The following is an 11,513-nucleotide window of genomic DNA, read 5'->3' as shown; positions in this document are numbered from 1 at the left end:
GGTCTGCAAGAAGTCACTTCAAAAAGAAAAAGAAAAAACTGTACACATACTAGACTACACTAAAGTAAAGCGACTAGCTAGGGGGTGGGGGAGGGGGGGTGGGGGTCCGAGTGGTCTTTGGTCTGAGTTAGCCCGGCTCCCCTCTAACACACATATACACACACACACACACACACACACACACACACACACACACACACACACACACGCGCACGCACAAACAAATGAAAAAAACACTGGTGGGATGTGAGCCATTAAACAATAAATAATATATTTAACATAACAAATTAAAACAATAATCGAATCTATAATACAATTAAGACTTTCTTTGTGTTCGACGCTCAATTCTCTATTTATAGGCTAAATGCAGAGGCTGCGCTTCGCCTGGGGCACAGTGTCCTCCCCCCTCCCCACCACACCTTAAGTGCCCCTTTTGACATAGGAAAAGTGCCCCATAACTTTGCAAGAAGTGCCCCTACCCTTTTCACCTCCGATAAGTGCCCCTCTTATTTCGACACGTGCCCATTTTCCTTTCTAATAAACGCTCTTTTTTCTTCTTATAAGTGCCCCTTCCCCTTTTCATAATTATCCTCTTTTACCTCTGATAAATGCCCCTATTAAAATCTGATCGATGCCCCTTTTCTTTTAACGAATGCACATTTTCATTTATTATAAGTGCCCCTTTTCATTTCCATAAGTGTCCCTTTTCATATTTGGTCAGTGCCTCTTTTCAGTTGCGATAAGTGCCCCTTTTCACCTATGATAAATTCCTCTATCAAAATCTGATGGGTGCCCCTTTTCCGTCAACAAATGTTTATTTCCCATTCTCATAAGTGCCCTTTTTCTTCCCTGGTGAGTGCCTCTTTTCAGGTGTAAGAAGTCCCCCATTTTCATCTATGATAATTACCCTTTGTACTTTGACACGTGCTCCTTTTCTTTTCTAATAAGTGTCTTATCCCTTTCGATAAGTGTCCCCTTTTCCTCTCATTATTAAACATGTCCCTAATCTAAAGCAACTGGAGAGCAATTTCCCCCAAACTGTCTCGTTACGCTCGCTCGCATTAATAATAGATGATATAACTAATAATTAATATGTTACTTTCAGAAATTCTGAATTTCTTGGAAGTGTATTTAAACGTTGGCCTGCAGCCTCTGTGAAATACGATACCACTTTAGGTAAATTCTAAATTTGTCGGTTCATATTTAACGCCGGTGCATGCAATGTTTGTATATAATAGTGTCCATTTTCTGGTTTTGCTGAGTGCAGTTGTAGGTCTATTCATCATCATGTAATCTGACGTTCCATGCATAACTTATAATTTTCCAGCGATCAAAAATCCGACATTCGGCAAACCATTGGCATTATCTCTAAAAGCTATTATGAATAGAAGTACAATTTATCATGCCAACAAAATGTGTGAATAAAACATTACAATTATTATATATTTGTCATTACTATCATTAAAGAAACATAACTTCGGAAGGACGTGGGTCACTTTTGCGAAACCAATCAGAGGCGGCCCTCCCGGGGGGCAGGGGGGCACAGTGCCCCCCACTTTTTCAGATACCCCAAAAGTGTCCCTTTTTACATAGGAAAGGTGCCCCTTTTATTTTGTAAGAAGTGCCCCTTTTACATAGGAAAGGTGCCCTTTTACTTTGACAAGTGCCCCTATTACTTAATTAAAGTGCCCCTTCCCCCTTTTCACCTCTGACGAGTGCCCTTTTTATTTTTGACACGTGCCCCTTTTCCTTCGACATGTTCCCATTTTCCTTTGCAATAAGTGTCCATTTTCCATTCTCATAAATCTTGAAATTATCTTGAATAAGTGCCCATTTTAATCTCTAGTAAGTGCCTCTTTTCAGGTACGAGAAGTGCCCCTTTTCACTTTTAATAAGTGTCCCCTTCACCTCTGATAACTGCCCTATTTAAAACTGAGAGATGCTCCTTTTACTTTGACAACTTCCCCTTTTTTCCTTTGTAAGAAGTGCCCCTTCTCCTTTTAATAACTACCTCTTTCTTAAACTCGGATGAGCACACCTTTCATTTTAACATGTGCCCCTCTTATTTTCTAATAAGTGCCCCTTTTCCTTATGATAAGTGCCCCCATTAAAAAGAGAGAGCTCCTTCCCCTTCTCATAACTACCCCTTTCCCTTTCTAATAAGTGCCCCTTTTCCTTATGATAAGTGCCCCCATTAAAAAGAAAGAGCTCCTTCCCCTTTTCATAACTGCCCCTTTTAAAAATCTGAACGGTGCCCCCTTTTCATTCAACAAATGCACATTTTCCTTCATTATAAGTGCCCCTTTTCATATCTGGTCAATGCCCCTTTTCAACTCTGACAATTCCCCTTTTAATGATACATGCCCCTTTTCCTTTCTGATAAGGGACCTATCCCCTTTTCACCTCTTATAAGTACCCCTATCAAAATCTGATGGATGCCCCTTTTCCGTCAACAAATGCTTATTTCCCATTTTCGTAAACGCCTCTTTTTCATCACTGGTGAGTGCCTCTTTTCAGGTGAAAAATGCCTCATTTTCACCTCTTACACTCTAAAAAAAAAGATACCCCGCAATATTGGGTAAAATTTTACACTTTACGAGGGTAAAAAGGGAACATGCATGTTTGTTGGGTAAAATTTGACACAGGGGTGGTTGGGTAAAAATTTACCCAGCAAATGTTTAATGTTTTACCCAACTGATGTGCAATATATTTGACCCAATGTAAAAGGTAAAATGTTACCCAACGACAACCATGTTCCCTTTTTGACACAGCATTGGGTAATTTTTACCCAACTCATCCTGGGTACTCGTTTACTCTGTTCTTGTGTAATTTTTTACCCCAAAGTTGGGTAAATTTTTAACCCAACCTTATTGTATGATTTTTTTATTTTTACACAGATTTGGGTAAAAATGAAAATTTGTCCGAAGAGTTGGCTGGAAAAGTACATGCTATATGTAGTGTAGTGTATAAGTAGCAGACCTCTCTCTCTCTCTGGGCTAAACAGTCTTTCGCTTGGCGTGCTCGCAGTAGGTGACTGCATCGCGGATGATATTCTCCATACGAATAATGTGTTGTCCAGAATTATGAGGAATTTCATGTCCATATTGAGAAGATTTACACGCATTCATGCAAATAAATGCTGCGGAAAAACACAAGTGCATGATCGTAGTCTATTTCGAACAAAGTCGTCCATCCTCTGTCGATCTTGAACACGATTAATTTGATGAACAACTAATTCGGAACGACCGACCACGCTAGCGCTTAAATCATAGTTTTTAACATCAGTTGTGTCATAATACCAACGTTTAGGTGTCAAAACTATATACGCGTGGTTCAAATATTAATCTGCATCGTTACTTTCTTACCCCGGAAATGCGCACAGTCGAATTTTGATATGACACTATGGCAAGTGTAATGAAATTTCAAAGGGAATTGGTGTTTGGCACAAGGTTGGGTAATAGTGCCCAACTTTTTTAAACAGCGATTTTGCACAGCAAAATTTTGCACTCTATTTTTAGAGTGTATAATTATCCTTTGACACGTGCTCCTTTTCTTTTCTAATAAGTGTCTTATCCCTTTTGATAATTGTCCCCTTTTCATGTAATCATTAAACGTGCCCCTTATTTAAAGCGACTAAGAGCAATTTCCCCCAAAGTTCGCTCGCTGCGCTCGCTCGCATTTAAAGATGATATAATTATGTTACTTATCAAAGATGTTTTCAGTCTTCCGTTATGAGAAAGTGCTTATAACCCCATCACGATTGGCTTTTTTCCTCTTTATAAGATGTAATTTTTCGCACTGCGACCTCACAGATCTTTAAAAATTTTCTCGCTCGCTTCGCTCGCTCGTAAATGCATATTCAGACATCACACCCAACTGTAAAGTATGATGCTTGAGCGATATCTTGTATGATGTATGAAGAGAAACAAATATTGAAATCATCCTTGATAATGTAATCACAATGTAGGGGTATATACCAATGTCTAAAAAATTGTATATTTTCGCTTTGAGATTTCCCACTGTACAGTGTAGGTGCCCTTTTTTTCCAGAAAGTGCCCTTTTTTGTTGGTGCCCCCCCCCCACTTTGGAAGTCGCTCGGCCGCCCCTGAAACCAATAATCACCAACTTGGCAGTTACAGGTACATCGACCAATTTTTATCATGATATTCATAGACCAACTTTGTTTTTATAATTACCCTCCACATTATGAACGTTGGAAAGGGTTATTGGTCAACACCAATACTGTTGTTATTCAACGTTATGTTGCTCATGAAATTTCGCGATTCCTTAAAAAATATGTTTATCTAGGGTGTCGATTATTGACGGATGCAGTCACCAGCATGGGTTATGACACGTTAGAACCTCTTAAACTTCCGCTTTAAAGATGAGCCGCCATTCTTGAAGAGGGGTAGCGTAATTAAATGGGCCGTCTCCAAAATAGACGGTGACAGCATTCGAAAATCCGACATGCTCGCTATAGTTATCACTTATATTTCAAATTACCACTCCCCCCCCCCCTTCCCTCTCTCTCGATCTCTCTTTCTGTCTGTCTGTCTGTTTTCTCTCTATCTCTCTCTCTCTCTATCTTTCTCGTCCTGTCTCTGTCTCGATTTGTCTTTCTCTTTCTCTATCCCTTTCTCTCTCCCACTCTCTCCATACAATGTCAGTTTGTCTATGTCTTTCCATGTTTTTTTCTCTGTCTCTCGCCTTTTTTCTATCTTTTTTTTCTCACCAACAGAGAACAGGACAAATTTCCAAATTATAATTATTTTATTACATTATCATGATTACATGATGTAATATTAATAATGATATAGAAGTATTGTACTCTTAATTATTTTGATTTAAAACCCTCTGACAAGGCTTCTGGTAACATTGCATCCAAATTATGGAACACTTTACCATAATTACAAATAAGACAATCATCATCAATTGAAATATTCAAAAAGAAACCTATGCACCACATTAACAAATTTTGTTTATGTCGTAGTTTTAATATTGTTTAAAAAAATATGTTGATATTGTACAGAGCGCCTTTAGCAGTCTTGGATATGTCCGCTTTATAAGTTGACATTATTATTATTATTATTGTCCTAGTCTTTGTCTTTGTCTTTGTCTTCGACCTTGTCCTTGACCTTGTCATTGTCCTTGTCTTGAATATTCGTCGTCCCGATGTGACGTCCTTTTGTTTCAAAGGTCTACTTATCAGCCTGATACGCAACCACTAAATTTATAAAATGATGGAGTCCTCGACCGCTCGCTCGCGTTGGAGCATAATCCTCTAGGCCAGTGGCGGATCCAGCCGGCGGGAAGAGGAAAGGGGGGGGGGCCCAATCCGTGAGAAAATATTAGTTGCGACTCAGCCGTCGGTGAATAAGCGAGGGGGGGGGGGGGTAGGAGGCACTTTTTTTGGTCCAATTTTTCAGGAAATATTTTGCGCCGACTCAGTCAGCCGGTGAATAAGCCGGGGGGGGGGGGGGGGGGGTGAGACCACTATTTTTTTTTTTGGACCTAGTTCGTGAGATTTTATTTTTAATTCTTGTTTTGTTGTTGACCCGTCAGCCCCCTCCCCCCCCCCCCCCCGTGGATCCACGCCTGCAAAGGATCCAGCCGGCGTCAAGGGGGGGGGGGGGGTAGCCAAATCTTAATACAAAATTTAGTGCCGTCTCAGCCGGCCGGCGAATAAGCGGGGGGGGGGCGCTTTTGTTTTTTTTGTTTTATAAAGGTTAACTTTACGTTATTATCCTAATTTTTTTTATCGTTTTGGGGGGCTGGGGGCCCGGGCCGAAAAAATCGCTACGTGGATCCGCCCCTGCTCTAGGCTCTATCCATAATTCATATGCACTCTTATGCATTCTTAGTATGTTTATGAATGACTATAGTTCCGAGCGCTACATGTGTGTATTTTGTTTCCCCCCCCCCCCCCCCCCCATTTTTAACACGTTAACAAGATAAAAAGGAAGAATTTGAAAACGTTGTCTAATTGTGACGCATTTCAAGTATATCCTTGATATTCATGGGATTACATACGTGACATCTGAAATACAACTGCCAAGGAAATCGAAAATAATATATACCTGACAATTCCAAAGCAAATGCTAACATTCCTATCAATTTGGGAATGCATTCTGAATATGAGCGCAAAGTACTTTTATTTTGAAAGATAAACGGAATTTCAACTTACAAAAAAGAACCCTGTGAAATAAAATAACAACTTAGTTCATTCAACATGTACATGGCAGCTTATTGATATCAGATGGAAATTGAAAGTTCTTAACATTATTTTGATAGGTGGTGGTTAATATACATTCAAGTATCATTGTTGTTTTAATGAAACTTACAAAAGATTATTTCATGTTTAAAACTTTCTTTGAACATTTCTGTTTCACGTGACCTCTCATTTCTGTAGTTAAAAACAAGTGATGAAAATTAATTATTAAGGAAAATGGTTGCTGAAGAAAATACAATGAGAAACAACATTACTTGTATACAAAGTCTGTATGTCATTTTTCTTGTTTACCGTACCATTCCCATGTTCTAGAAATAAATAGGTACAGTATACTACTGCAGTCTATATGCTATTGCCCCGCCCCCCCCCCCCACTCAGTGTTATTTAGGGTACGCATAATGTTCCAACCGACCCCCCCCCCCCCTTTCAGCAAAAGTCCGGTGTTGTAAAGTCAATACGGGTCGACCTTTTTCTTTTGTTACGAAAAGGACATTTTGGCAACACGCATGGGGTCCGTCCGTTCTTGGAGTGGGGGGCCGGGGCTATTGCGTGGTCAATACTGTTCTCCTTCATTATGATACAGATCAAAAAAGTTTGTTAAACGTCAATACTGAAACATAAGGTACCATGTTGACTTTTTTCCTTTATATGACTTAAGAGAATTTTAAATATTATTTGACATGTTGGAGGTGTGTCTGGAGACAGGGACCGATTCAGTTTTGGATTCAAGTTTTGCATCCTCAGAGTGTGCTGCTGCCGAAGGCTTACACGAGAAGAGCTGTCGCAGGGCCATACGAAATTCTGGGAACCACACGATGTAGATAACGGGATTCACGCACGAATTATAGGTGGTGAAAACGATGATGAGCTTGTGCAAGGGACCTCCGATGTAGGTGGGTGGTACGACGCCGATGGTGAAGAGAAAGAAACTGAACTGGCCTGGGCCCCAGGTGATGATAAAGACGATGATGACGATGACCATGAGCTTGAGGACGCGGTTACAAGCCTTGATGTGGAAGGACACGGCTCCCTGGTCCTTGAAGTGAACAGAGTGGCGATGAAGCTTGCAGGCAATGAACACCTGGGTTATCAGCATCACAAGGACAGGTAGGACGAAGCGGTAGATGAACATGAAGTATCCGAGCGTGACCTTAGCGGCCTTGGTGGGGAAGTACAGCGTACATGTGTGGGTCTCCGCATTTGCGATCACCGCCGTCGCGATGAAGATGCCATAGACCAGAAAGGAGATGATCCAGATGATGGATATCAAAATGAACAGCATCTGCTTCCGGGCCATGAGTTGGTTGAACTGCAGTGGGTAGACAACAGCTAAGAACCGTTCTATGGATATCGCCATGAGGATGTAGCTTGATGCTGTGAAGGCAACGAAGAGAAAAAACCCTGGTAGGGTCATCTTGTAGTAAAACTGCCCCAGAGGTGAGTCCGGAACTGTTGCCGCGGATGGCACAGGGATGTTAAAGATAGACGTCAAGAAGTCCGCATAGGCCAAAGCGCTCATCAAGGTATCGGTCGAACGGCCAGCAGCGCGTCGCTTCCGGAGGGCTAATATAACCAACATGTTACCCACTATCCCAAGAACAGAAGAACATAGCTGAAGTATTTTAGAGTAGGACCAATCGATCTGCCTCCATGACCATTCGATTTCGGTGGTCGCATTCGGGGCCAAATCCACTTTGGTCGTCATGGTCGTCAGGTTTATTACTCTCATTATTGTTGTGAAATCCATATTTATGAGATAGATTATAATTTGATACCTCCTAATACTTGTCAGATTTTCTACAAGAATTGGAAAGAAGCCACCAGCGTGATATTCCAGTCTATGTGCACACGCATTCTCTTCATGTCGCTAGAAAAATCGTTCAATTCTAGATTACTTGGAGAGATTGAGATGTCTATATTTGTTCACAAATCCTTTTCAATATGATAATGACTTCGAACCAAGTAGACAAATTAATCACCTGAAAGCATAATCAGCTAATATAAAAGGGAGCAATTAATGTTACTACGCTAGATTGTATTTTCCACATACATGTACTTCATTCGCGCTCGTGTAGGACCAAACAATTTCGCAATTCAGGCGAGGCAAATGGGTATCCGGCGGTAATTAATTATTCATTAAGCTATTCGAGCGCCAGGAGTGGCAATAGGGACTTTAGATTTGCACGTCGACATAGTGGACTGCTACGTGTGAAGTCCTTTTAAGGCACTGTGACGTCCTTTTAAGGCACTCCCAGTGCATTATAAGGACGTCACACCTAGCAGTCAACTATGTCGACGTGCAAATCTAAAAGTCCCTAATGTGCCACACAATTGAGCACTCATACTAGACTCTACTATTAGACATAAAATTCAATTTCAATTTTCAATTTCAATTTATTTTTCATCTTTAAAAAAGAACAAATATAACATAGTATTGACACATTGTATTAAAATAACAATATAAACATGGAGGGATACCCTTAATAAGCAGGTTGCTTGTAAGCAGGGCCCCGGTATACAATATAAGATTTATAACTTTGTTACAGAAATATCTAAACATTTGCGAAAATGATAAAACAGCAAATTAAATATAAATTAGGAAATTGTGATCATCTTAACAACTACTTTAAATAGACAGATACAGGTACACGTCCACACACAGACATACAAACACCCTAGCATACACTCACTAGCATACACACACAATAAGATAGATGAGATATAGTAAAATATCATAGGGAAGGAATACATAGGGAGAAGGAGAAAGAGAAAGAGAAAGAGAAAGAGAGAGAGAGAGAGAGAGAGAGAAAGAGAGAGAGGGGGGGAGTCAGTATTGCAGAAGAAAAAAATTAGAATGAGTAGGCATGGTGAAAAGCAAAGAGAAAGAGTAAATTGTAGGAGTGGAGAGAGCTCATGAAATAGGAGAAGAAAATTATAATTAATTAATACATTTTATATATCTACTTAGCACGTATTAATATTGGTGAGATACAGTCTTTATATAGAAAATTTGAATTTTGACAGAGTAGAGCTTTGTTGAATACTGTGATCAAGGCTGTTCCAAAATTTAATATATTTTACACGGAAGGAGTTTGAGGCTATGGAAGTGGAAATCTTAGGTTGATGAAATAATTTACATTGACGAGTGTTGTAATTATGTACAGACGAATTAAGGGTGAACATATTTTCAAATATTTTTGGTAAAAATCCAGACTGGTATTTATACATAAAAATAAGAGAGTTCATAGAAATTAATTCAGAGATTGGTAAAATATTCATTTTCTTAGATAATGGCATACTCGGACAGTAATATGGGGATGATGTAATAAGTCTAATTGCTAAAATGATGAGGTTGTATTGCCCTTTAGGTGCCAAAACATGGATCGGTCGGTCGGTCAGAAATCTTTTTTTTTTCTCCCTCTTTGGGCTGATATTTCTCATTTTTGAATGCTTTAAAACCTATTTTAGTTATTCATTAAACTTTTTTTTAAAGCCGACCGTAGATTTCAAGATTTTCGGGTCGGTCGCAAAGGGCAATATATTTTTATTTAACGCCTTATGGTTATTATAATTATTATCATTTCAATGATTGGATTGTCAGAAATACATCTATTAAATCGCATCGACCATTAAAGAGTAGAATAATTTCTGGAGGAAAAAAATGAGGTGACAGGGGCGGATCTAGCTTTTTGCTAAGGGGGGGGGGGGGTTGACCAAAATAATGACGATGCAGAGCATCGTCCACGAGCCGCGAAGCGGCGAGCCGATTTTTTTTGGGGTGTTTATTTGAACCCCGTAAGTGATGTTTTCCTGGCATCTATTAACACAATGGAGACCATAAAAAGCAGTGCATGATAACGTCTTTTTAAATCAAGTAACAGTTTAATACACAGTTATATCCAGAGTTATCATGTGTTTGGTTAAGTTACCAGATGAGTTGAATATCTTCTCACAATATTTGCACTTGAAAGGGTTTCTCTCCAGCGTGCGTTCTTTTTTCTTTCTTTTTTTCTTTCTTTTTTCTTTTTTTTCCCTTTTTTTTTTTCTTTTTTTTTCTGGGCCGCCCAAGGGGGGGGGGGGTTTAAACCCCCTAAACCCCCCCCCCCGTAGATCCGCGCCTGGGTGATGAATACTTTATGAGCTTTCTCATTCCTCTTATTGTTATGTGGAAACGGAAAAAAAAAACACAGTGCCGGGGAATATCACGTGAAAATAATTTCTCTGGAATGCATTGGTGTTCCAATATGAATAATAAAAGATCGAAATTGAGATCAAATAGAGATTAAACTGAAACAAAGGAGGACAATTATTTTGTTACACGTTCACCATAATTAAACAAGTCTTGGATCTTAGATTTCGAAATGGTTTTTTGGTATTTGTAAAATAGTCCAGATCACACTGAGATCACATTAAAGATAAAGGTGAGTTCTATAGCTGGTAAAAAAAAAATGAATTCTCACAGAATCAAACCATCGAAACTTACACTGAATGTTCAAGATTACAAATAAATGTCATATGCCAACACAAATTTGTAGAAAATGTATACTGGCTGAGTAATAAGCATATTAGGAAATCAAGGTTAGTAGCCCCGACACCATTAATTTTGTATAGTCCCATTATACATCTTTCTGTGTACAGTGCTTGTTACTTTACCAAGACTGGGCCAAATTTATTATGATTTTGATGACTCCAGAACCTTGCAGTACACATCAATACTGACATGCTATACATGATCAACTTTTTTCTTATCCATTCCACACCTTTTCTTTCACAATGCAATCGGATGACCAGAACTCACCTTATCTTTAAGAGAGAGAGAGTGGATGATAGGCCTTCACAATATTTTAATAATTAATACAATAATATGATATGCTATATAAGGGGAATTCCCTTGGATGCATTCCCAAGCTTTCACTTCCCCACCCACCTCTTGCACAAAACACCGTAGTTTGGGAAATGTTTAAATGGTATGTCAATGATATTTTTACCACCCCCACCCCTTCCCCTACCTCGATCCACACATAAAGGTCATGGTACACCTGATACGACGTAAACGAAGGGCATGAACGCAAACATGCACTAGGATAAAAGGAAATATTAGAATAGATAATATACCCTTCCCTCTAAACACAATGAGAGCAGAATAGACAAAAATCGACCGTGAATTTATTATTAAACACGAAATCATCTCCGTACGTAGAGCTCTGGTTTCTGAAAAGTCACGTTTTTCTTTTTGATGGGAAGTATCAAGTGAAGGTCATTTCTAATTCATGTTGACAGAATT

General features: G+C 39.3%; 1 protein-coding gene across 1 annotated transcript; it reads right to left on the bottom strand.

The window, feature by feature from the left end:
- Positions 1 to 6,893: 6,893 nt before the first annotated feature.
- Positions 6,894 to 7,934, bottom strand: LOC105441857 (allatostatin-A receptor-like). Its single transcript, XM_011673406.2, has one exon. It carries the CDS (start codon positions 7,932 to 7,934, stop codon positions 6,894 to 6,896), a length of 1,041 nt encoding a protein of 346 aa, XP_011671708.2.
- Between the last annotated feature and the right edge of the window lie 3,579 nt (positions 7,935 to 11,513).

Source organism: Strongylocentrotus purpuratus, unplaced genomic scaffold (assembly GCF_000002235.5).
Source record: "Strongylocentrotus purpuratus isolate Spur 01 unplaced genomic scaffold, Spur_5.0 spur5_scaffold_13, whole genome shotgun sequence".
NCBI classification, from domain to species: Eukaryota; Metazoa; Echinodermata; class Echinoidea; order Camarodonta; family Strongylocentrotidae; genus Strongylocentrotus; species Strongylocentrotus purpuratus.
This window is presented reverse-complemented; position numbering and strand designations above follow the sequence as displayed.